The 27,546-nt window shown below is 40.6% G+C and overlaps 1 protein-coding gene across 1 annotated transcript in view; it reads left to right on the forward strand.

The window, feature by feature from the left end:
• rexo1 (REX1, RNA exonuclease 1 homolog) overlaps positions 1-27,546 on the forward strand; it is a 123,255-nt gene that overhangs the window by 75,217 nt on the left and 20,492 nt on the right. The window contains exons 7-12 of the mRNA XM_039767122.1: positions 509-632; positions 3,488-3,613; positions 3,692-3,829; positions 4,023-4,136; positions 11,852-11,925; positions 19,124-19,234. Of these exons, the coding sequence (XP_039623056.1) occupies positions 509-632; positions 3,488-3,613; positions 3,692-3,829; positions 4,023-4,136; positions 11,852-11,925; positions 19,124-19,234 (687 nt within the window). The remainder of the gene's footprint in view (positions 1-508; positions 633-3,487; positions 3,614-3,691; positions 3,830-4,022; positions 4,137-11,851; positions 11,926-19,123; positions 19,235-27,546) is intronic.

A 27,546-nucleotide genomic window follows, 5' to 3' on the forward strand; every position in this document is an offset into this window, starting at 1 on the left:
CATTGTCAGGCATGCATACAACCACGTGGGGGTTATACAAACTACTGAGTACGATTTGGAGTTGCTGCAATGACATTTCGGCAAAATGGAGTAGCCTGCCATTTCATTTTTTCCATCAAACAATGTGGCATCCTTTTGTTCCCGACACATTACCAAGTCCATAATAGACATTCTCATTGCCCTGCATGTAGACAATGTTAGTATTGAGAAGTCATTATTGGTTATGGCACTGTAGTTTAAATCACAAGGTTACCTGTTTTATTCCTGCCTTTTCCACACTGTGTAATCTTAAGTAACTCACTTATTCTGCTAATGCTCCCACTCTTAAATTTTTCTTGCCAGGACTATAAAGTAAATGGACATAATCTTAGATAAAGACTTGGGCTAATTGTGTGCACTTTTGTGAAATTCTTTCACTTATGTTGTGTGTGTGTGTAATTTTTTTTTTTTTCTTTTCATTGGCTCATAATGGACAATTCATTAATAACATTTTCTCTTCTGCTCACAGGCGCTTGCGGAGGAGAAAGTGGTTTATGACCGCAGCAGTAGTCGGAGTATCTATTGTAATGTAGCTGCGAATGTTCTGAACAAACTCCGAAGCTTGAGTAGTCCGGCACAGATGTCAATCAAACGTGTGTATCTTGTTTTTTGTTTTTTTTTTTTCCCCCCAAAATGTCTTACACCCCCAGCTTACAGGATCCTCATATAAAAATTGTAGTCCTCATGCAGACATGCTCATTTCATTTTCAGGACTTGCCCCGAGGCTTTACCAACGCTGTCACAGCTGACCATAACAAACCATTTCACAGACTGAGTATGGCTGAATAGGAAATAAAACTACACGTAATAGTGTTTGGCATATAGCGTCTTTCAGCATCCATTTGACATAACAGTATAGTTATCCAGATATTTTCATTTGTTTTGTACCATATACGCATACATACATACATACAGGTAAAATTCCATTACAACAAACTCCCAGGGACCTAAAAAATATTTCGTCATAACAAATATTTCATTGTAATGAGATTCTGTATTTGTTACTATAGTGCTTTCTTTAACTTGTGTCCAGGTGTTTACAATCATTTCAATAGCTTCTTTCGCGGTAATTTTAATCTCCTCCTACCTACAAGTTATGCTGATGAGAATTTTTCTCAGCATTTCCTTGCCATAATACACTTTTAGGTTGCAAATGACACCACCGCAGAAGCAAATCATAAGATTGGGGTTGCGCTATAAGTCCCTATCGTGCCCAAAACATGAGGCTTACTCTCAATACTTAAGCAAAACCAGCTTTATTCAGCTAGAATAGTTGGGTGAGGTCCCAATTTCAAACCTCACATTTTCTTGAATGAGTGGCGCATTAATAGGAATGTTTCTTGAGCGAGCATCACTGAACCACATCAAAACGGCATTTTCGACGTCTTCAAATGCAGCAGTTCACATACATTTGCAACCCGAGATTTTTCTTCTTTTTTTTGCTCTGTCTTTCAGGAAAGTTGACAGTGCCGATGGCGAAATTCCAAATTCACTGGCAATGTCTTTTTTTCTTTTTGCAGCAATCGAGAGCTGCAAAAAATTAGTTTTTTTTTTTCCCCCAATCCTAATATGAACTGTTATGATTTTTTTCTTGTCTGCCGTTTCTATAGGAGGGTGACAATGAGTTAAATTCCAATGGATGTTTTTCAAATGTTAAAAAAGGATTACTGAAAACCACAGAAAACAAAAAAGGCAAAAAAAAAAAAAAACGTGCAAAGAAAGTTCTAAGAAAGAAAAACAATTACAGTGTTTCTGTTTGGCAAATCTGTGGATGATTCATTCAGGCATTTCAAGGTCTTTTGGGCACTTTGTTGTAATGAAAGTATCTGCTGAATGTGCTTTGTAGTAACAAGATTTCTATAGACTCGTGTCATATGACCAAATTACAATATAGCGTTGAGTTTCGCCCCTTCTTCAGGCAAGATATAATGATTGTAATTGATTACATCTTACCTGAAGAAGGGGCCTGAGTTGCCTCGAAAGCGTGCATATTGTCATCTTTTTAGTTAGCCAATAAAAGGGTTCATTTTGCTTGACTTCTCGCTACATTCATAATAGCTAACACAGTACAACACCCTAGTACTAAGAACTTCTGTAAACTTCCACATTTGCCCTGTTGGCAGATGTAGCTGTTTCTGTCCATCTCTGCCATTTTTCTAATCTATGCATTTTTTTATTTCCAACTTGAAAGGAACAATACAATTTGAACCTTTCCTGTGGTCATCAATATATTGTGCAATCCTTTTGTTCTGTCTCGACTGGACAAGAGAATGGATAACCTCTGGTATCCAAACTGTTCATCCCAACCAGAATGGTGTTGCCTTCCAGAGATGTGTTTCAAAGCTTTTGTCTGCATGGCACAGGTCCTATATTATCTCCAGACCCCATTTAATCCATATGTTACTAAGTGGTCTCCATTCTGCCTTCATTGTGTCTACTAATACCCCTTCCTCTTGCCAGCTGTGCCAAAAAATGTGCCATGGACTGCAGTTCTTGCTTCCAAGCTGTAGCATCACTGTGTTGACTATTCCACTCCTCCTGATGTTTAGGCTTCTCTTTAAAATGACCCAAGATGCTTTCAGAGTTTTCTGTCCCATTGCACTCCCCTCCTGAGTTTCAGTTGCTTTACTGACCTAATCAAATACCAAGCAATCTTGTTTTTTTCTTAAATGAGAATGTGGGGTAAAACCAGTGTGCTGGTATGCACCACTATTATTTTTCACTGTTTTTTATTCTTTTATTTAAAGTGCTTCAGTAAAAGCCAAATTTCACCTGGGGACAAATAAAGTTCTGTCTGTCCGTCTATCATTCTATAATGCCTTTCCCATCTCTCTGTCTGTTTATCTATTATATAGAGCAGGGGTGCCCAATGCGTTGATCACAATCAACCGGTAGATCGCAAAGGTAGTGCAGGTAGATTGCGTTGCATTTAAAAGATTTTTTTTTTAAACGTTTGTCTATCATATATCCTCCCTATGGCATTTGCCACTTCATTGACATACAGGGCGGCCAGTCTGAGATCTCTTTTCTTTTAACACACTGTCTGTCCATTATATAGTGCCTTTAACGTCTGCCTGCCTGCCATAAATGGATAATTAATAACGGCATCAATTAATAGCCAGCGAAAAACGCCTACAGTAGTAACAGTTCATATTTATGTTTTACAGTTCTTGCACAAAACATGTCAATCGTCCTTTGCTAACACCTAACTTCCATGATCCTACGGACAGTCGTGAGACCAAGAACATTCTTCTCTTCATCCAGTCACCTTTCTGATTTAAATTTTTTTTTCCAGAATTTCTATACAGACTACATTCCTATTTTAGAAAAGTCTTTTTTTTTTTTGTGTGTGAATCCTTACTTCATGAACCACCTTTCTTTATTTGCTTATGTATGCCTCTGTACATGTATGGAGTACTTGCCCACTGTGCTAATTTTCTGTTTTTAGAGGCCACAAAAACACCTTTAAATAAGAAGAGGATCTCCCATGAGGAGGTGCTTGGTGGAAGGTTGGCAGCCAAAACCAGTTTCTCTATCAACCGTTCTGGAAAGCACCCAGAAGAGTCTCTCACCGGTAAGGCTCTGCTAACATCTGCAACACATGCATCAGAATGTCAAATGGATGTTTTGAAGTTTTGAATTTACATTTTAGGTGCGTCACTGTATAGGAAACTGAAGCAATACATCATGACTGAAGAGCAGCTGCAAGAGAATGGATATCCTCGGCCAAATCCTGACAAACCGGGCAAAGCAATAGTCTTCACAGCCACAGAAAAGAAAAGTGCTGACCGTGAGTCATCTTCTGTTGCTAAATAAGATTGAAAGTTGTACTCAGCTACACAGCTGTTGTGTCAGCCTCTTGTTTAACCCCTGAATCACTAATTCCTACTGTATAAGTTATTCTACTAAAATTTAGTGTGTATAAATTTGCATTTGGTAGACATATTCCTAATGTCTTGTTGGTTGATTTATTTTCTTTAAAGCTTTCACCAGAGTATGTTGCCGTTGTGGGTCTGAATATATGGTGACCGTCAGTGGAAACTGTGTCCGTAAAGAGGAATGTAACTATCACTGGGGAAGACTACGGCGAGTGAGAGGTATGTATACTATGTGATGTTCACATCACAAATGCTATGTCTCCATCTCTGTTTTCCATCCTCTATAAATTAGATGCATAGTGGAACAAGTCTTCACAGGCAGCATTATGTACTGGTAGGGCCAGATTGTGCAGGGCACTACAGAGGTTGGTTAAGGTGGCAAAGAATGTTACTGGTACACAGCTCCCACTGGTCAAGTCATATGAAAAAGTTTGGAATCCCCTCTTAATTCTTTGGATTTTTTGTTTATCATTGGCTGAGCTTTCGAACCCAGCCACAGGGGATGCACATTCTAGTGCGTTTCTTCATACCGGTCCCAAGCCCAGATAAATGGGGAGGGTTATGTCAGGAAGGGCATCCGGTGTAAAATTTTGTCAAATCAATATGCAGACAACAATACAAATTTCCATACCAGATCGGTCGAGCCCCAGGTTAATAATGACTGCCACCAGTACTGTTAGCCAACAGGGTGCTGGCGGAAATTGGGCTACTGTTGGCCGAAGAAGAAGGAAAAGAAGAGGTGGGGAGACATGTCAGAAGGCAGGAGGAGAGGAGGAAAGTAAAGAGAGTGGAACTGAGGGTAGGAACTTTGAATGTTGGCAGTATGAGTGGTAAGGGGAGAGGGATAGCAGATATTATGGAGAGAAGGAAGGGTGATATATTGTGCGTGCAAGAGACTAAATTAAAGGGAGAGTAAGGCCAGGTGGATCGGAGGTGAATTCAAATTGTTCTATCATGATGTGGATAGGAGGAGAAATGGGGTAGGAGTTATTCTGAAGGAACAGCATATCAAGAGTGTTGGAAGTGAAAAGAGTGTCAGGCAGAGTAATGAATATGATGCTGGAAATTGGAGATGTGATGATGAATGTTGTTAGTGCATATGCAACGCAAGTTGGGTGTGCAATGGATGAGAGAGAATATTTTTGGAGTGAGTTGGATGAAGTGATGAACAATGTACTCAAGGGATAGAAAGTTGTGATTGGAGTGGATTTCAATGGGCATGTTGAAGGGAACAGAGGAGACGAGTAGGTGATGGGTGGGTATGGTGTCAAGGAGAGGAATGAAGAAGGTCAGAGGATAGTGGATTTTGCCAAAAGGATGGACATGGGTGTGGTGAATACATATTTTGAGAATAGGGAGGAACATAGGGTGACGTACAAGAGTGGAGGAAGATGCACACAGGTAGATTACATCCTATGCAGAAGAGTTGATCTGAAGGAGATTGAAGACTGCAAAGTGGTGGCAGGGGAAAGTGTAGTTAAGCAGCATAGGATGGTGGTCTGTAGGATGATGTTGGAGATCAAGATGAGGAAGAGAGTGAGGGCAGAGCCAAGGATCAAATGGTGGAAGTTGAAAAACGAAGTACGCAATGGTGTGTTTAGGGAGAAGGTGAGACAGGCACTGGGTGGCAGTGATTACCAGACAGCTGGGAAGCTACAACAGATGTAGTAAGGGTGACAGCAAGAAGGGTGCTAGGCGTGACATCTGGAAAGAGGAAGGAGGAAAAGAAAACCTGGTGATGAAATGGAGAAATACAGGAGAGTATACAGAGGAAGAGGATGGCAAAGAAGAAGTGGGATAGTCAGAGAGATGCAGAAAGTAGACAAGAGTACAAGCTGAAGAGAGAGAGGTGGCGAAAGCTAAAGAAAAGGCATATGATGAGTTGTATGAGAGGTTGGACACCAAGGAGGGAGAAAAGGACCGGTGGGCTAAACAGAGGGACAGAGCTGGGAAAGATATGCAGCAGGTTAGGGTGATAAAGGATAAAGATGGAAACGTACTCACAAGCGAGGAGAGTGTGTTGAGTAGATGGAAACAGTACTTTGAGAGGCTGATGAATGAAGAGAACGAGAGAGAGAAGAGGTTGGACGATGTGGAGATACTGAATCAGGAAGTGCAATGGATTAGCAAGGAGGAAGTAAGGACAGCTATGAAGAAGATGAAGAATGGAAAGGCTGTTGGTCCAGATGACATACCTATGGAAGCATGGAGGTATTTAGGAGAGATGGCAATGGAGTTTTTAACTAGATTGTTTAATGAAATATTGGAAAGTAAGAGGATGCCTGAGGAATGGAGAAGAAGTGGACTGGTGCTGATATTTAAGAATAAGGGGGATGTGCGGGACTGTAGCAACTAACTGGGGGATAAAATTTATTGAGCCACAACATGAAGTTATGGGAAAGAGTAGTGGAAGCTCAGTTAAGAAGTGAGGTGATGATCAGTGAGCAGCAGTGTGGTTTCATGCCATGAAAGAGCACCACAGATGTGATGTTTGCTCTGAGAATGTTGGAGAAGTTTAGAGAAGAACAGGAGTTGCATTGCATCTTTGTGGACCTGGAGAAAGCATATGACAGGGTGCCTCGAGAGGAGCTGTAGTATTGTATGAGGAAGTCGGGAGTGGCAGAGCTGTACGTAAGAGTTGTACAGGATATGTACGAGGGAAGTGTGACCGTGGTGAGGTCTGTAATAGGAGCGACGGATGCATTCAACGTAGAGGTGGGATTACTTCAATGATTGGCTCTGAGCCCTTTCTTATTTGCAATAGTGATGAACAGGTTGACAGATGAGATTAGACAGGAATCCCCGTGGACTATGAAGTTTGCTGATGGCATTGTGATCTGTAATGATAGTAGGGAGTAGGTTGAGGAGACCCTTCAGAGGTCGAGATATGCTCTACAAAGGAGTGGAATGAAGGTCAGTAGGAACAAGACAGAATACATGTGTGTAAATGAGAGGGAGGTCAGTGGAATGGTGAGGATGCAGGGAGTAGAGTTGACGAAGGTTGATGAGTTTAAAGATCAACAGTACAGAGTAATGATTGTGGAAGAGAGGTGGAATGAGTGAAGAAAGGTGTCAGGAGTGATTTGTGACAGACTGGTACCAGCAAGAGTGAAAGGGACGGTCTACAGGATGGTAGTGAGACCAGCTATGTTATATAGGTTGGAGACGGTGGAACTGACCAGAAAGCAGGAGACAGAGCTGAAGGTGGCAGAGTTAAAGATGCTAAAATTTGCATTGGGCGTGATGAGGATGAACAGGATTAGAAACTATTACATTAGAGGGTCAGCTCAGGTGGGACGGTTGGGAGACAAAGTCAGAGAGGCGAGATTGCATTGGTTTGGACATGTGGAGAGGAGAGATGCTGGGTATATTGGGAGAAGGATGCTAAGGACAGAGCTGCCAGGGAAGAGGAAAAGAGGAAGGCCTAAGAGAAGTTTTATGGATGTGGTGAGAGAGGAAATGCAGGTGATGGAGGTGACAGAACAAGATGGAGAGGACAGAAAGATATGGAAGAAGATGATCCGCTGTGGCAACCCCTAACGGGAGCAGCCGGAAGAATAAGAAGATTGGCTGAGCTTTCAAAGTAGCAACTTCCTTTTAATATATGACGTGTCTTTCGGAAACAGTAGTATTTCAGTAGTGACATTAAGTTTATTGGATTAACAGAAAATATGAAATATGCATCGTAACAAAATTAGACAGGTACATAAATTTGGTCAACCCAACAGAGATATGACATCAATACTTGGTTGAGCCTCCTTTTGCAAATATAACAGCCTCTAGACGCCTCCTATAGCCTTTGATACAATACAATACAATACAGTTTATTTTTGTATAGCCCAAAATCACACAGGTAGTGCCGCAATGGGCTTTAACAGGCCCTGCCTTTTGACAACCCCCCAGCCTTGACTCTCTGAGAAGACAAGGAAAAACTCCCAATAAAAACCTTGTAGGGAAAAAAGGAAGAAACCTCGGGAAAGGCAGTTCAAAGAGAGACCCCTTTCCAGGTAGGTTGGGCGTGCAGTGGGTGTCAGAAGTAGGGGGTCAATACAATACAATATACAGAACAGAACAATTCCTTAAGACAGCATAATAATAAAAATTTTAGAAGTACGGTTTAACAGTAAATGATATGACATAATTAGGTTTGGATATTTTTAGAGTCCTGGAGACCTCATCCATCTAGCTGCCTCCCCATTTGGCCATGCCACGGCTGAAACGCTGCTCATGAAAGGACCCTCTTTCCCATGATTCCTGTGATCCTCCATCAGGGATGACTTTACCATAGGCAGGCAAACAACTTGGCAGGTGGGCGGTGGCACCAATTGCCACATTTGGGTACCGAAGAGTGATGAGTTTCTTGATTCTGGAAGGAGGTATTTCTGACTATTCTTCCATACAAAATCTCTGCAGTTCAATTCAATTGGATGGACAGCCTGCTTCAAGTCATCCCATAGATTTTCGATGATATTCAAGTCAGGGGACTGTGACGGCCATTCCAGAACATTGGACTTCTCCCTCTGCATGAATGTCTTTGTAGATTTTGAACTGTGTTTTGGTTCATTGTCTTGTTGGAATATCTAACCCCTGTGTAACTTAAACTCTGACTGATGCTTGATCATTATCCTGAAGAATTTGTTGGTATTGGGTTAAATTCATCCGACCCTCGACTTTAACAAGGGCACCAGTCCCTGAACTAGCCACACAGCCCACCCCACAGCATGATGGAACCTCCACCAAATTTGATAGTAGGTAGCAGGTGTTTTTCTTGGAATGCGGTGTTCTTCTTCCGCTATGCAAAGCGCTTTTTGTTAGGACCAAATAACTCCATTTTTGTCTCATCAGTCCAAAACACTTTGTTCTAAAATGAATCTGGCTTGTCTAAATGAGCATTTGTATACAACAAGCGACTCTGTTTGTGGCATGAGTGCAGAAAGGGCTTCTTTCTCATCACCCTTCCATACAGATGTTCTTTGTGCAAATTGCGCTGAATTGTAGAACGATGTACAGATACACCATCTGCAGCGAGATGTTCTTGCATGTCTTTGGAGGTGATCTGTGGTTGTCTGTCACCATTCTCACAATCCTGCCTCTTCATATGCCGCTCCTGTATTTTTCTTGGCCTGCCAGACCTGCTGGTTTAACAGCCTCTCTGCCTGTGGCCTTCCATTTCCTGATTCCGTTTCTTACAGTTGAAACTGAAAGTTTAAACCTCTGAGATGGCTTTTTGTAGCCTTCCCCTAAACCAGGAGACTCAACAATCTTTGTTTTCAGATCTTTTGAGAGTTGCTTTGTGGATCCCATGCTGTCTGTCACTCTTCAGAGAAGAGTCACTCAGTGAAGGAAGCACAACTTGCAATTGACCACCTTAAATACCTTTGACCACTCATGACTGGACACTCCAGTCTATGAAGTTCAAGACTTAATGAGCTCATCCAACCAATTTGGTGTTGCAAGTAATCAGGACTAAGCAGTGACAGGCATTCAAATCAGCAAAATTACAAGGGGACCCACATTTTTGCACAGCCGGTTTTTCACATTTAATTTAATTTCATACAACTAAATACTGCGTCACTAAAAATCTTTGTTCGGAAAACACCACAGTGCTTAGATGTTCCTAGGAAATGAAAGACATACCACTGTTATCTTTTTTTGTTGAAAGGAGAGTCAATTATTATGCATTCTGAGAGGGGGTCCCAAACTTTTTTCTATGACTGTATAACACACACACTGCCTTGGAAAGCTAAAACAATATTTTTAAAAATCTTAAGCACCCTGCACAGTCCATTTTGTCCTTCATTTTTTACAGTGAGCTATGTAGTACAATTAGCATTTGCATAATAAAATTTAGGAACAGTTTAGGTGAAGAGTCTACTTAACAGCCACATGAGGCCCTGTCACGTTAGAGGACTTTTTTACAGTGATTTTCAGTCATAGCCTTCATTTATATAATGTTACCATGTCGGAGAGAGTCCGCAGAAAACTCGTAGTCATGTAATGTAACATGCCCAGCGACTCACTCCATCTAGTCCATGAGTTGCTCTTATAAATTAAACCTTTTAGTTTTGTGTTTATTTTAGGGGCAGCCTTGTGTACATGGTAACTGAGAACCAATTAATGCTCATCAGGAAGTACAATACATACTGTATAATGTAATGATGTGGAATGAAGACCACCTGGGGGGCTGGGGCAGCTTTGAACCTTACAAACAGAACAAAAGCTTATCTATGTGATGTCTCGTGCTTTTTGTAATAATAATAATAATTATCTATATAGTGCTGTACATGCTGAAGTCTCTTACTACTTAAGAGTGGAAAAAAGGTTTTAAAAAAGGCCTGAGATTTCAGGAGAGCTCGTCGTACCTCTTAATCTTTAGAAATATAAATAGGCACCATCAGGCGGCACACTTGCTGTCTCTCAGACAACTGTGCTGGAAAATTGTCACACAGTCAATAATTGTGAAATGCCCAGTTATTTTCGATGGTGATGCTTTCACTGTCTTAGTTTGTATTTATGGTCTGTTGTTAGTATTGTACTACTGGCACTGATCTGCGGGAGACATGCACGTAAAAATTTCATTGTGCTACGTATGTGTGACAGTGAATTTGAGCTTGAGTTTAAAAAACAGTAGAGGGTAGAGCAGAATTTAGACAATGCAGAGTCCAACATTTATATGGTATATTGGTGGTCTAGTGTAGTTTACCCCAGTGTTGAAAGTATAATTAGATGGCAGTTCAGCAGTTAAGGCCCCAGCTTAAAACATGTATTTCAAAGAGCTTGCACGTTCTAATAGAGGTAAAGTGTTCAGTTCACATTACATTTTGCAAAGTTGTGATTAGAATTGAATAGAATGCCTTTTATTGTCACTATACACTTGTACAATGAGATTAAAAGCCGCTTCTCCAGTGCAGACACACATGTAGAACACAACAAATAAATAAAGAAATGGTGCAAAAAGTTGCAAAAAAAGTTCTGCGACGTTATATACATGTGAAAAGAATAAATAACAATTTCACTGTTGGGTTATTGCAAATTTTTGAAATATTGCACAATAATGATGCCCATGTGCAGTGAGTAGTGGATGTTGGACCCTGAGAGTAATGATATTGTACAGTATACAGATATTGCACAGTTATTATCAATAACATTTAGATATTGCATATTGCACAGAAGGAAGTCTAGATCACGAAGAGTGTACAATAAACTGAAAATAAACTTCCACCTAAAGCCGGCCTTTTGACATTTGTGCCGTAGAACAAGGAACATTCAGCTTTGTGTGTCTAGTGTGCTACTGCCATTCCATCAATGACCAGTTTAATTGTATAATCTCAACTTCATCATTGTCAACCCACATAGGAGATGGCAGGCTACAGACTAGGTTAGCCCTGTTAGTAATGGGTTAAATGCTTTAACGCTTCTGTGAGTTACACAGTGCCACTCTGAATGGAGCTAAAGCCTTACAGATACATGTACTGTAGAATGCCATGCCAAAGTATTTAGTCCTCCATGAAAGTCATCCCCATTCCCTGGATTTATAAAGATACACGCACACATTCCTTCAATAAGTGTTTTATTGACAACTTAAGTGTGCTAAAAGTTTATTTTTGAAGCTAAAGTGAATAATTTGTCAAAAGTATATTTCTAAAAAATAAATAAATTAATAAGTGTCCATTTGTTATGTGGTTGGTATGGCAACGCACTTTATCAGTGCCTGCTCCCAACCTCTCTCTCTCTGTCTGTCTCAATTCAGGGTCATGGAGGTCTGTTGTGTTAGCTTCATAGCAATGTGTGCAAAGTGGAACCGTTCCGTTTCATTCCTCAATTGGCACACAATGCAATTTAAGTATTAATTAACCAGAATTGAGGAATATTTTTTGTTTATACAGTTTGTTAAGGTGAGTGTTGACTGAGTTGTCTTATTTTTATGGTTTTAGTTCCTGGAGGTTGGGAGACTCAGTACAGCTGCTGCTCAGCAACAGTGGGCTCTCCAGGGTGTCAGACAGCCAAGGTACGTAGTGCACCAGTGTACAACAGCAGGTTCATTGCATTACGTCAGTGGTATGGCAAACTGAAGCTTTTTAACAATTCTTTTAAGTTGGTCTTTTTTCCATCTGAGACACTCCGCGCTCCAGAAAAAGTTATTTTACTGTGAGCCCCACCAATAAAGTTTTTCTTACTGTGAGCCCCACAATACTAAAGTCTTTCTATGACTGCTAAGCCAAGGACAGGCGTACGTTACGCGCAATTTGTAGCCTTACTTGCAAGACACCCAACTATTCTTTCAAATCAGTATAAAATTGTGAAAGATTCTTTTGAAGGTTGTAAAGCCACTACTCAGAAGCTATGAGATATGTTATAACATGAATGTCTCACATGCTCCTGGATAGTTTTATTTATTACAAGTTTTGTGGTTCCACGGGAGAAAGATTGACTGGTCAAGTTATGAGAAGAAAACATCCACCCAATCTATGGTATTTCTTTGGAAAAAATATTATGATTGGGTCTTAAAGAAGACGTATTGAGGAAGATGAGACACCTGTACAAATTGTTTGATTCAACTTGCAAGGCTTCATTGACTTTAATTGCTGCAGAACATCAGCAAGGTTGTAACCAATGAGTTGCCGCCCGAAGAAGGCCCATTTGTAATATTCTGAAATTTCCTTTATTTCAGTTTTTGAACTTTAAATGTACAGTGCTATTCAAAATGAAAGAGCAGATTTCAATTTCAAACAAACTGTATAAGACAGAAACACATTCCACACATTCCTGGACAGAGGAAAGTTCAACGTTTGGCCCTATGGTCCTTGAGGTTGCATGCACTCAACATGAGCACAATGTGTAGCATGACAAACATCAAAAAGAAGTCCACTGGTCCCTAGTTACGGAATTCACAGCTTCCACAATTCAGTGTCGCAAATCTTGAAGGTTAGCAGGCACAGGTGGAACAAACACTCTTTCTTTAATGTACCCCCATAGATAAAAATCGCAGGCGGAAAAGTCTGGAGACCTGGGAGGCCATAGACGATGAGCAAGATCTTGTTGTCCACCTTTTCCAATCCATCATCCTGGAATGGTATTGTTCAGGTAACGCCGGACCTGGAAATGAGGCAGGGCACCATCTTGCATGAAGGTCCGACGTTACCTGAACGACACCATTCCAGGACGATGGATTGGAAGGTTCCACCTGTGCCTGCTAATCTTAAAGATTTGTGACATCAAATTGAGAAAGCTGTGAATTCAGCAACTAGGGACCAGTTGAGTCTCGTGTGGCAAGAAATGGTCTACTGGTTTGATGTGTGTCACGCTACACATGGTGCTCCTGTTGAGTGCATGCAACCTTAAGGACCATAGGGCCAAACTTTGAACTTTCTTCTATCCAGTGATGTGTGGAATGTGTTTCTGTCTTCTACAGTTTATTTGGAATTAGTTTTTGAAATCTCCTCTTTCATTTTGAATAGCCCTGTATACATCTGGCAGTTTACTGCTTACCTTTTCACCATTTTAAGTCATTCATTGCATTTAATCTGATTAAATTTGAAGGAAAAACTTAGGTGTTCTAATATTCTCAAATGGTAGTGTAAAAGCAGCCATGAAAAGGAGTCTGAAAACTCTTACGAGCCCCACATGTGCTTTCTCTGCTCTACCCTGCATTATCATTAATATTATTTTTTACTTCTTTTCTTCCCCTCACGGTGCCTCTGCAAATCACAAACTACTTATGATAAAGTTGCTTGGGTCTTGCGGCACGCAACTAGTGTCCCTGCTCTGCAAATGTATTACGACTTGTGACATTTATTTAAATAGCAGTTAACCTGTTACTGCTAAGATTTCCTTTTCTTTTTTGCTGTCAGTGTTTGTTCTTGCTATGCAGCCGTTAGTACAGCGGGGAAAATAAGTATTGAACGTGTGAACGTTTTTCTCAGTAAATATATTTCTAATGGGGCTATTGACATGAAGTTTTCAGCAGATGTCGGTATCAACTCAAGTAATCCAAGTAATCAAAACTATTAAGTCCATAAATTTAGTTGTGTAATAAAGTGGAATGACACGGAATAAGCATTGAACACACTTATTGAAATGAATTTAAAACTTAAAAAAGCCTTTGTTGGTAATGACCGCTTGAAGAAGCCTCCTGTATGGAGAAACGAGTCACATGCATTGCTCAGCTGGGATTTTTGGCCCATTCTTCCACACAAACTGTCTTCAAATCTTAGATGTTCCGGGGGTCTCGTCTATGAACTCTGATCTTCAGTTCTTCCCATAGATTTTTCAATTGGATTCAAGTCGGGTGATTGACTGACTGGGCCATTCTAGCAGCTTTATTTTCTTTTTCTGAACCCAACTGTAAGTTTCCTTGGCTGGGTGTTTGATGTCCTTGTCTTGCTGAAATGTCCCCCCTCGTTTCATATTCAGTTTCCTGGTAGATGGCAGCAGATTCTTATCAAGAATGTCCTGCTACATTTCTCCATTAATCCTTCTTTCAATTATATGAAGTCTTCCAGTACCATATGCTGAAAAACAGCCCCACACCATGATGGTCCCACCTCCACTTTTGGGGTGATGTGCAGTGCCATTTCTCCCCCAAACATGGGGTGTGCAGTGACATCCAATAAGTTCAATTTTGCTCTCCTCTGACCAGACTCTCTTCTCCCAGTATTTCATTGGCTTCTCCAAATGTTGTGCAGCAAACTTTAAACAAGCGTCAACATGCTTTTTCTTCAGTAGTGGAGTCTTATGCGGTGAGCGTGCGTAGAGGTCATGGCTGTGGAGGGCATTACTTCTTGTTTTCTTTGAAACAACTGGACCTGCTAATTTCAGGGTTCTGAAATTCTCAACGAGTGGTCTTTGGCTCTTCTGATTCTTCTTTTAATTCCTCTGTCAGGAATATTGCGAAGAGCCCCTGGTCGTGGCCGGTTTATGGTGACATGATGTTCTTTCCACTTGTGGATTACAGCCCCAACGGTGCTCACAGGAACATTCAGAAGTTTAGAAATACGTCTGTCACCAATAAGGTTGTGACGGTCTTGAGAGAGCTCTTTGCTTTTCCCCATCATGAGATGCTTCTTGTGTGGCACCTTGGGAGTGAGAAACCTTTTTCTAGGCCATCAATGAGGATTAAAGCAGCTGATATTCATTTGCACTGACAGGGGGCTATCAGATTTGACCGATTTCAGCTGTTTTCTTGCCTTTCCATGCCTTTTTGCACCTCCTTTCTTCATGTGTTGAATACTTTTTCTCTGTGTCATTCCACTTTGTTACACACTAGCTGTGTAAGCCCGTGCTGTAAAAAGCCAGAGGTCCTAGAAACTGCTGAAATCGTCAGAAAATCAACTGAAATGTAGAGATGTCAGGTAATTGACAGGAACTACTCTAGGCATCTCTCTCCTAGGAGGTTTCGTTTTGCTGACGTGTTCGCATCGTTTGTGCATTACAAGCTAAGTGACTGTATCGAACTGCTCGCACCTCTTGTGCATTAACAGCAGTAGGAAAAGTAAAACAGATACCAGCCTGCTGATGTTACCAGCTAAGCGACATCTTTCTTCTGAGGTTTCGTTTTGCAGACGTGCTGGCCTTGCTTGTGTGTTTAGTGGCTAAGCGAGTTGTCTGTTTCCTCGGAGGCGGAGCCCTTACCATGACTCCACCTTTTACTTCCAGGCCGGACAGACACAAACACACACATCAACGCGTAGACGTTTATATATAAGATAATTTATGCACTTGTTTGTTTTGATTTCTTTGTATATCTGGATTACTCGGGTTGTTGCAGACATCTGGTGAAAATGTCATGTCAATAGCCCCATTAGAAATATATTTACTGAGAAAAACGTTGATGCGCTCAATACTTATTTTCCCTGCTGTATAATAAAGTAAAAAAAAGAACACGTACAAACGTTCAAGTATAACACCCAGAATCTTTCACCATAAGTTTAAATCATCATCATCTTCTTTCGGCTGCTCCTGTTAGGGATCGCCACAGCGGATCATCTTCTTCCATATCTTTCTGTCCTCTGCATCTTGTTCTGTTACACCCATCACCTGCATGTCCTCTCTCACCACATCCATAAACCTTCACTTAGGCCTTCCTCTGTTCCTCTTCCCTGGCAGCTCTATCCTTGGCATTCTTCTCCTAATATACTCCTCATCTCTCCTCTGCACATGTCCAAACCAATGCAATCTCGCCTCTCTGACTTTGTCTCCCAACCTGCCCATCCTCGTTACGCCCAATGCAAATCTTAGGATCTTTAACTCTGCCACCTCCAGCTCTGTCTCCTGCTTTCTGGTCAGTTCCACCGTCTCCAACCCATATAACATAGCTGGTCTTACTACCGTCCTGTAGACCTTCCCTGTCACTCTTGCTGATACCCATCTGTCACAAATTACTCCTGACACTCTTCTCCACCCTGTCTGCACTCTCTTCTTCACTTCTCTTCCACAATCCCCATTACTCTGTACTGTTGATCCCAAGTATTTAAAGTCATCCACCTTCGTCAACTCTACTCCCTCATCCTCACCATTCCACTGACCTCCCTCTCATTAACACACACGTATTCTGTCTTGTTCCTACTGACCTTTATTCCTCTCCTCTCATATCTCCACCTGTCCAGGGTCTCCTCAACCTGCTCCCTACTCTTGCTACAGGTCACCGTGTCATCAGCAAACATCACAGTCCATGGGGACTCCTGTCTAATCTCGTCTGTCCACCTGTCCATCACCAGTGCAAATAAGAAAGGGCTCAGAGCCAATCTTTGATGTAATCCCATCTCTGTCACTCCTACCGCAGACCTCACCACGGTCACACTTCCCTCGTACATATCCTGTACAACTCTTTCGTACTTCTCTGCTACTCCCAACTTCCTCATATAATACCACAGCTCCTCTCGAAGCACCCTGTCATTTGCTTTCTCCAGGTCTACAAAGACTCAATGCAACTCCTTCTGGCCTTCTCTAAACTTCTCCATCAACATCCTCAGAGCAAACATTTGTGGTGCTCTTTCTTGGCATGAAATCACACTGCTGCTCACTAATCATCACCTCACTTCTTAACTGAGCTTCCACTACTCTTTCCCATAACCGTGGCTCATCAATTTTATTCCCCTGTAGTTACTGCAGTCCTGCACATCCCCCTTATTCTTAAATATCGGCACTAGTACACTTCTTCTCCACTCCTCAGGCATCCTCTCACTAAAGTTCACCTAAGTTTAAATATGCTCAAATGTTTACTTATTATATTTGGAATATACAGAGCTTATTTTCTTGGCCAGTTTGACAGCCCTAGTTGATTTAAAGCTTTATATCTAAGAAGGAGGATACTGAAATCAAACTGGAAGCCAGTTTAAGAACTCCAGGACAGGGGTTATGTACTTGCATGTCCTAGTTCTTATGATTCTTGCAGATGCATTTTGAATTAACTAAGTTTCAAATAGAAAAGTTTGAATGTTTTGAGAATGGTCCTTATGCCCTTATACCCGCTTCGACATACTGTACATGAATACACGGTATATTCCTCCCTGGCAGTGCACTTCATTCCTTTTGCTGCACTTGCATGATGACATAAATCACCCCAGGGTCACCCCAGCCATTCTGTGCTTCCCTCCCTTTCTTTGGGCTTTGCTAGACCCTACGCTGTGTCAGAATCTCTTTCCAACCATTGCTCTGTCGACAAATCCACCCATCATAAGTCCAAAATTTACCGTCCGTATTAGCAGAGTTTCTTTATCCACTGTAACTCTTCTCCAGCTGAAATTTCAACAACCTGACCATATTCTGAATTCAGAAGTAATTTCTCCTGTAGAAAGGTGCCTTTTATTTTTTATGTAGTTTATTGAATTGAAAATCCCCTGCTTTCATTTTGTATCCTGGAGCCTGTCCTGAACTGTTGTAATTCTGAATGTCCCAACAGAAAAGGAAGAGGTCTGAAGTATGTCCACAGAAATTGTCATTTCCAAGGGGTGATCGAAACATTTTGAGCATGACCTGTCAAGAGAATTACTAGTAAAACCAAACAAGCTTAATTTTCAACCTTAATGTGCTTAACATGCCTATATATAACATTGACAATCCTTTTCTGTACAGTGCACATTAAGAGTTTTCTTGATTGTGCAACCACTTAGGAACTGGTTTAATGTCTTCCTCATAGCCTGGCATGACAGGTCCCAGGGAGGTAACCCATAATAGTTGCACAAGGCCAAGTTTGGCAAAAATAGTGTGATGGCAGGATCTTTTCTAATCCACAGTTGTTCAGAATAGCCTTTGTAATCCCTGCAGTGTGAATGGAGGCTTTGTCTTGAATTAGAAGAGGCTGGTCAACAGCTTTCTCTCTGTAACATTTTTAAAGCACATGGCAAAGCAAAGCAACAGAATCCATCCATTTTCCAACCCGCTGAATCCGAACACAGGGTCACGGGGGGGTCTGCTGAAGCCAATCCCAGCCAACACAGGACACAAGGCAGGAACCAATCCCAGGCAGGGTGCCAACCCACCGCAGAAAGCAGCAGAATATGGTTGGTTATGTGTGCCTTCTGAGGCATTTAATCAACATGGTTAAAACCTTTTTTTCTGCCCTTCGTGTGGGTGTGGACACAAGGACATGTTGTGAGGTGTTGTGGTGCCCAACCGAAATCAAGTCAGCTTAAAAGTAATGTTAGCTGTGGAAGGTGTGAATATGAGTATAAAGTGTGGCATAGTTCCGATGGAACAAGCCCATTGCACAGAGTCGCCTTTATAGTCAGGAGACTGATTTGTGACTTGAGCCCATGATGTGCTCCTTTGGTTCAACTGGTTAAAGTGGCTTTTTTTTCACACTTCATGTGAAAGGAGTGAACTGGAATTCATTATCGAGGTGGTCAGAGGGGTCATCTCCCAAACAAAGAGAACTGGGTAACACTGCAAACTTACAATTCATACATTTTAGTATACGGGAGAAAAGCCAGCACTACAGAAATACCAATTATAGGTTCAGGGTCAAACCATTTTGAACAACCATCGTATTATTAACTTAAAATTAATCTGGAATATTAAATCTTATTTATTGCTAGATATGAAACCTGCGTTTTGTGTGTTGTAGCTCTTTGATATCCTGCAGCAAATTAAGTGGTTTAAGAAAAATAGGTTTGTGGATGGATGGATGGATTATTCAAAATGTGGGCTCTTTTGTGCAGTAATTATGGGATATGGTATTTCAATAACTGGTTTCTTGGTTCCTTCAGCAACATGTGCAAGATGGACGCAAGGAAAATTTGGATAGTTTTGTAAAAACGTTTGAGAAGCAGAACTTGCCAGATGGAAATCCAGGTGTTTATGCTCTTGATTGCGAAATGGTAAGCATCTTTTGTTTTACTTCTGATCAGCCACAACCAAATTGGGCTACTGAAGCTTGTGACAAACTCCTTGACTTGTACAATCTTGTAATAAATTGAAGGAATTCGAGATGCATTGTAGGTTGTCCACTGTTTGTTCTTGGTGGGTCATGGACCAGTTACAACTTTCTAGAAATGATTGGTTTTTTTTTATTAAATAAAAGCACATTTTCCAATTGAAACAGCACAAAAGTGCAGTGGTTAGTGGTGTTCACGGTTCCAGCATTTGGAGTCCTAATCCCATACCTGGGGCCTCATGTATAACGGCGTGCTTAAAACTCACACTTTAACATGGCGTAAGCACAAAAGCAGGAATGTGCGTACGCACAGAAAAATCCAGATGCAGGAATCTGTGCGTACGCAAACTTCCATGTTCTTCCGCTACATAAATCCCGATCAGCATAAAAAGTAACGCACGTGCACACGCTTCCTGTCACGCCCCAACTCTTCCCAGAATTACGCCTCTTTGAATATGTCAATCAATATAAATAGCCCTTAAGCTCAGCATTCTGTGAAAAGACAATGGCAAAACCACGAGGAAAAATAGAAGAATTTCAGCGAATACCAATTGGAGGCTAGGAAAAACAACTATTTGTTGGTTTAAACAGTGGAATAAACAAGAAAAGGAAGTTGATTGAGTGACATAGCGTGTCAGAAAGTCAAAAGCTCAAGTTCACAAAGTCGCACAGTGCCCAAAATAAAAAAGAAGTCGCATATCAAAGTCATCGTGAAAGGGCGAAAAGGGCAAATCATAGCCCACCGTCTTAGTGTCATATGAAAGCTTATTAGGGTACAGAGAAAAAAAAAGGCACACAGTAGGGAAAAAGCACGAAATGTCAACTTTAATTTCGAAATTTCCACTTTAATCACATAGTTTATTTTGTCATTAAAGTAGAACATCATAAACTTAATCTTAAAATCGTTTAATTTACTAGTTTTTTAAATCACATTGTAACTAAAGTAGTACGTTAAATGCTTTGTTTTGTATTTGATCTATTTTCTCTGTGTGTGAATCACTACGTGCTTCTTAAACCAGTTCTACAAGGATCACTCAATGGACTGATTGAGTGCTTTTAGAGCTCTTGGGATGAAACTCTTTCTGAACCATGAGGTCCGTACAGGAAAGATTTTGAAGCGTTTGCCGTGTGAGAAGCAGTTCAAATAGGAAGCATGGATGAAGCAACATGTGCTTGATGCTGTATACCGATAATTCTCTTTCCGATCAGCTGCTCCGAGTGGTGCAGTGAGAGTAATATGGAAAACGATGATCCGCTGTGGCAACCCCTAACGGGAGCAGCTGAAAGAAGAAGAAGAAAAAGGTGCAGTGAGAGTAACAACGCTAAAGCAGTTATGGTATTTAGAATAGTTTGACCATTCTGTGGACCATTATATTATTACAGGTTAATTACAATCAGATGCATTAAACTAATAAACAATATGCGGTTAATTTTAGTGTATTTATAAAGCCGTGTCAGGGATGTGGATCTGAAAAAGAAAGGGAAACCACACAGGAACGGTAGCATTGCTTTGATGCTGGGTGCCGTCAGTCTGCAAAACCGAGTGGAGAACTTGTGTACAACAAGGTATGAGCTACCGTGGAAATGTGCTTGACTTTACAGCAAGTTTAGGTTTTACACATCAAGATTTGAACGTGGAAAGTTCGTACGCAACATTTCTGTGCATACGCACCGTTTATACATGAGGCCCCTGGTCTTTATCAATGTTAGATAGAAGTAGGTAGATAGATGAGAAAGGCACTATATAATAGTTTGAATGAACAAACTCTGTAAATAAATAATTAGATAAATGAACACACATATACACACGCGCACAAACACACACTATGGTCTGAACACATCCCACAATGGCTAAAAAGAAAGAAAACTCCTGGCTTGACAGTACCCATTACCAGTGAGGTGCTATACAGGTGTATTGCTGTTGGTATAAAGGAGCCCCAATCATGTTTCTTGACACATACTGCTGAATAATTTGTTGGCTGAAAGTACTCCATGTTAGTGTGTAAGAAAGAGTGTGGGGTTTCTGTGTCCTCGCCTTGTCTGCTTCCTCACATTCTTATACACATGACTGTCAATTCCAATTTGACCCTTTGTGATTGTGGCTGAGCTTATTCCTGCCTTGTGCACAGTGCTACCAGAACAGGCTTCACTTCCCCACTATAGTTGTGGGTTGAGTGGAATTTGCCAAGTTCGTTATTTGGATTGCTCAGCTCTCGCTCTCTAAACTTGTTGAAGCAGATTAGGCAGCACAGGTACCCTCGGCCCTAAAGAAGGCACTCGGGAATCTCGGGACAGGCAGCAGAATCGGGCTGCTTTGTACAGCGCACATACAGACTCAGTTCAGATGACTTGAGTGCCCAGCAATGGGTGGACCATACTTTTTATTAAAGCTCTTATCATAAAACCCATTACTCATCCCTGTCTGACTCCCAGTCACCTTGTAGCCTTGACCTGCCTCCAATTAGTTCCTTCAATATTTCCCAGCCTAATGAGAATAGTGCTTTGTCCTGCTCTTCACACCCAGATCTTCACCATTACCTAATGTCCATAGTCTGACTGAAACTTTCCAACATTACTCCTTACCCTGTGCAGGTGTCTGAGACCTGTTTTATCGATCAATTCCCACCAGCAAGTTGGAATCGGGCAGACCCACACATAAGATACTGGGCTACTCAAATGAATTGTTTCTTGTTGCACACACACAGCCTCTCAAGGCTAGAAGTCTAGTCAGCTGCACCTCTAAGACAATGGCGCTGTTTCTTATAAACACACTTTCCTTGACTTGTCATCACCTTATGTTAGTGTTCAGACAGGGAGGCAGAGGCCCAGCCCTGCTGTGAGTGAAACCAAGAGGCCTATCTGGCTTTCTCTCATGGTTAAAGTCTCGTTAGCTGCATTTCTTTAAACAATGGCCCGTTTAGCCCACTCAGAGTACACAGTGTCCTTGACTGAAGTTTTTAAGCTTAGCAGCAAGATATTGGTGGTTTGCCAGTGCGAAGAGAAAAATAATAAAATATGATAAACTGATTTAACCCTTCCCATACTAGCGTGCACTAAGACACTTTGAATATATGCAAATCGTCAACTTTAAGAATATACTTTTCTATAAACTTCACACACACAATGTCTATCCACACAAGCGCTCATTATGAGTGATTCTTCCACAGCCTCTCACTCCCCAGTACTCCACACCATAACTCACTAGCTTCACTGTGTGAACAACACATGGGTGTCCCTGGGTATAAGGTGGGCCCAAGATTACCCTGGTCATCAAAAATAACCTAAACACATAATGTCCCTGGATGTAACCTGGAACTAAAAGTTGAGAATAAAGCAGACACATGGCATTGGTTAAAACTACTCGCCAACCAATCGTACTTTACTCTGATTGTGATGTCCACCCTATTGTCACGTCCCCTTCAGCCTGCTGACCCTGTAGGAAAAGAATAAGCTGCAATCTTCTCGAACACCAGGTACTGTGTGGTACCTTATTACTTCAGTCACTGTAGATATAAACACAAAGTATAGAAATTTAATGGCAACGTGCTATTTATTAAAACAGAATAATACCAGTAGAAGAAAAACATAATAGAAAGTACAAACATTAAAATCTGGATATATTTAGTCTTAGAATACAACTGAAAATTTAGCAGCAGTGTCAAAAGATGATGTCATGGATGGCTTTTAGATTTAGCAGTCGGGCTGATGCATGAATTGTATTCCTCGAAGTTCAGATGAAATAATATCTCCTCCTCTTGCCATATCTCTGTCATGAATGTTGTTTTTTGGTGTCTTGCATGGGCCGTTGTTTATGTCAAAAAACCACATGGGGTTCTGGACCTCATATTACATACATATGATTGGCTGGCTGTCCTGGTGCCAGATGGCTCTGCCTACAACCTTTGATCCTCGTAATTTACCTGTGCGATCTCTTGCTGCTTCCAAGGGCCTTGTGCATGAAACATTACTTTGCTCAGAAATATGCGTAAGCCACTTCTTATATAAAGGTCTGGATTTGTAAAACACAAACTTGGCATGAAAATTGGCTTAATGTTGTTTTAAAAATTTTAACCATTTATAAGTCCTATGCAGAATTTTTTTTTTTCATGTTGGCATTTTAGCAACTCCAGGTGACAGGACAATCAACATAAAATCACATTTCATTGAGGTGTTACTCACAGTCTGATTTTCTTGAACTAATTATATCTCAGTTAATTGACATTCTCTCAATACAGCGGTCTTCAGTTTTCATAATAATGCATAAGGTGGGTAGACAAAAGAATCCCCCCTTCAAAATATTCACATTTTGTTGCTTTGAAGCCTGAAATAAAGACAGATCTCCAGCTGTATTTACTCAATGCAACTTTTAACAGCCAAGTGAGAGATATAATAGCAACAGTTCAGAAAAACAGAGTCCCTGAAATGATTAAAGCAGTGTTTCCCAACCTCGGTCCTGGGGGGACACTGTGGCTGCAGGTTTTTGTTCCAAGCAGTTCCCTAATCAGTGATAACACCTGATAGCACTGAACTCATTTAATTAGTTGGGATTATTTTTCTTTTATTGTACATACAGAAAAGCACAGCAGCATCATTTTTACATTTATAAGACATTTAGAAATATTTCTGCTTTTGCTATAGATTTAAATGCTTAACTCTCTTTTGTTGATTTCATTATATTTTGTCCTCTCTCTGTGCAGTTTTTCCCCTTCGTTGTATCTTATTAGTAACTATTAAAAATGAGCAGAGCAGACACCCAGGCAAACAACACTGAATAATGAAAGGCTGCATCTTCTTTAGCATCAGACCCACTAATTAGTAAATAATGGATTAATTAAACAATTAGAACAGAAAAGTAGAATGAAAATCAAGATGAAAATATTGTTAAGAAGAAGACAATACATTATTCCCATATAACTGCTTTTGGTATATATATATATATATATATATATATATATATATATATATATATATATATATATATATATATATATATATATATATATTTATATATATATATTTATATATATATATATATATATATATATTTATATATTTATATATTTATATATTTATATATTTCTATTTATATATATATTTATATATATATATATATTAATATATATATACACACTAATAAAAGGCAAAGCACTCACTCACTCATCACTAATTCTCCAACTTCCCGTGTAGGTAGAAGGCTGAAATTTGGCAGGCTCATTCCTTACAGCTTACTTACAATAGTTGGGCAGGTTTCATTTCGAAATTCTACGTGTAATGGTCATAACTAGAACCTATTTTTCTCCATATACTGTAATGGACGTTAGCTCAATGGCCATGGGAGGCGGAGTTTTGTGAGACATCATCGCGCCTCCCACGTAATCACGTGAACTGACTGTGAGCGCAGTACGTAGAAAACAAGGAAGAGCTCCAAAAAGCGCTGGAGAAAACATGCATCATACAATTGAGAAGCAGCGAAACAATAAGAAGCGAAAGCGAAAGTGACACATACAAGCATATTCATAAGTGCAGCTACTGCGGAAACAAAGCACGGTGTAAACCGTAAGTTTAAATGAAGTTTATAGACACGCTCCCACTGCCATTTGTCATGCACAGTGACGCATACAAGCATATTCATGACTGCAGCTACTTCGGAAACAAAGCATGGTGTAAACATAAAGTTTAAATTGAATTCATAGACAGGCTGCTGCTGGCGTTTGTCATGCCCACGACTAATGCGGGATACAAGTTTAATGAGAGGACGCAGGGTATAAACGAGAGTTTTGATCACTTTGTAACTAAGTTAAAATTGCTGGTGAAGGGCTGTGCTTATGCAAATTCCGAGACACTGTGTTTGTGGGGGGATTGACAGTTGAGGCGGGTGGGGGTGTCACGTCAACCTCTCCTCTCCCATTCGCCTCATTTTGCTCCAAGCTGAGCTCCACAGCTAACGCGGTCTTGCGGAAGCAACTTCGTCACGCTGCCACCAAATACTCACAGAAAAATCCACAAGTTAATACACACGCTGTCTCTAGAGTTTCTCCACACTCTGAATCCTCCAGGCACTACTTACAAAAGGTTACATTGACAATCATGTTACGTTATTTTTAAAATGTTTCCTTTTCTTAGCACAAGCACAGCTAAAAGCTTCATGCATGTGCTCCATAACGCTTAAAAATAACGCATTTAATCACACTTTGCATTCCAAGCAAAGGGGAACTTCTCTCAATGCATGATTTCCTGGTACACCGATTACATTGATGCACACATCAGAGCTACAAAAATATAAGAATCGGAAGAAAGCGCGTTGCTAGGACTGATTGGAGGAAAATTTCATTTCAAAAGACTACCCGACGGAAGCCTTGATAAAAGCGTGGTTTTGTGCAAACAGTGCAAAAAGGAGTTTGCATAACACCAAGCCACTTCAGCCTTACAGTACCATCTAAATGCAAAACATGTTACAGTGAACACAGAAACTGTGTATGCTGTTAGCACTAGCAGTGCGAGTTCGAGTACCAACAAAAGGTGTCGGCAGCCCAAAACTGATGAAATGACTGGCATCAAGACCAAAATTAGTAAGTCAACATCGGTCAAACTTACAAATTCTCTCGCAAAATGGATTGTTTTGGGCTGTAGACCACTAACAGTGGTGGAAGATAGGGGGTTAGAAAATGTGCTACAGTTAACGTCAGGTCATCCAACTTCTCAGCTACCGTGCCAAGAGACTATTTCAAGTAAAATTCAACAGCTTTATGACACTGAAAAGCAAGCAAAATTAGATGCATTACAGAAAGAGGACTCTTTGGCTCTTACTGGGGATCATTCGACTTCCGTGACCGTTAGTAATTTTAATTACATCTAATTACAAAATGTTCAATGATCACACTGTTTTAGCCTAATGTACAAAATAATTTTGGCTAAGGTTACTCAGAGTTTAAAGGTGAAGTTGGTCAAATTACCTTTTATGTTTCTGCCTTATTTTTTTAAGAAGAAAAACTGCACTTTATGTTGAAATTTTTCTTATTATTATTTAAAGACAATACCCATTCTGAAAGTGTACTTAAAGTACTTAGAATACCACTTTATTTTTAAGTCTGCCTAATTTTAGCCATGGATGATGATTCTGATTTGAATTGAAATGCAGTTTAAATGCATTTTTTTTTTTTTTTTCCCCAGAAATTAATAGAGCTTAAGTTTGCAATATTCATGTCCATGTCTATGTTTTGATTTTGTCGCCCACTAAAACCTTTTTAAATTAAAAAAACATTTGCGATTTGGGGCAAATTTACGTGTGTGATTACATGCGATGAATCAAGATTAATTAATTACAAAGCCTCTAATTAATTAGATTAATTTTTTTAATTGAGTACCACCCCTAATGTGTAGATATACACTCACCTAAAGGATTATTAGGAACACCTGTTCAATTTCTCATTAGTGCAATTATCTAATCAACCAATCACATGGCAGTTGCTTCAATGCATTTAGGGGTGTGGTCCTGGTCAAGACAATCTCCTGAACTCCAAACTGAATGTCAGAATGGGAAAGAAAGGCGATTTAAGCAATTTTGAGCGTGGCATGGTGGTTGGTGCCAGATGGGCCGGTCTGAGTATTTCACAATCTGCTCAGTTACTGGGATTTTCACGCACAACCATTTCTAGGGTTTACAAAGAATGGTGTGAAAAGGGAAAAACATCCAGTATGCGGCAGTCCTGTGGGCGAAAATGCCTTGTTGATGCTAGAGGTCAGAGGAGAATTGGCCAACTGATTCAAGCTGATAGAAGAGCAACTTTGACTGAAATAACCACTCGTTACAACCGAGGTATGCAGCAAAGCATTCGTAAAGCCACAACACGCACAACCTTGAGGCGGATGGGCTACAACAGCAGAAGACCCCACCGGGTACCACTCATCTCCATTACAAATAGGAAAAAAAAAAGGCTACAATTTGCACGAGCTCACCAAAATTGGACAGTTGAAGACTGGAAAAATGTTGCCTGGTCTAATGAGTCTCAATTTCTGTTGAGACATTCAAATGGTAGAGTCAGAATTTGGCGTAAACAGAATGAGAACATGGATCCATCATGCCTTGTTACCACTGTGCAGGCTGGTGGTGGTGGTGTAATGGTGTGGGGGATGTTTTCTTGGCACACTTTAGGCCCCTTAGTGCCAATTGGGCATCGTTTAAATGCTACGAGCTACCTGAGCATTGTTTTTGACCATGTCCATCCCTTCATGACCACCATGTACCTATCCTCTGAT

Source organism: Polypterus senegalus, chromosome 10 (genome assembly GCF_016835505.1).
Source record: "Polypterus senegalus isolate Bchr_013 chromosome 10, ASM1683550v1, whole genome shotgun sequence".
Taxonomy (NCBI): Eukaryota; Metazoa; Chordata; class Cladistia; order Polypteriformes; family Polypteridae; genus Polypterus; species Polypterus senegalus.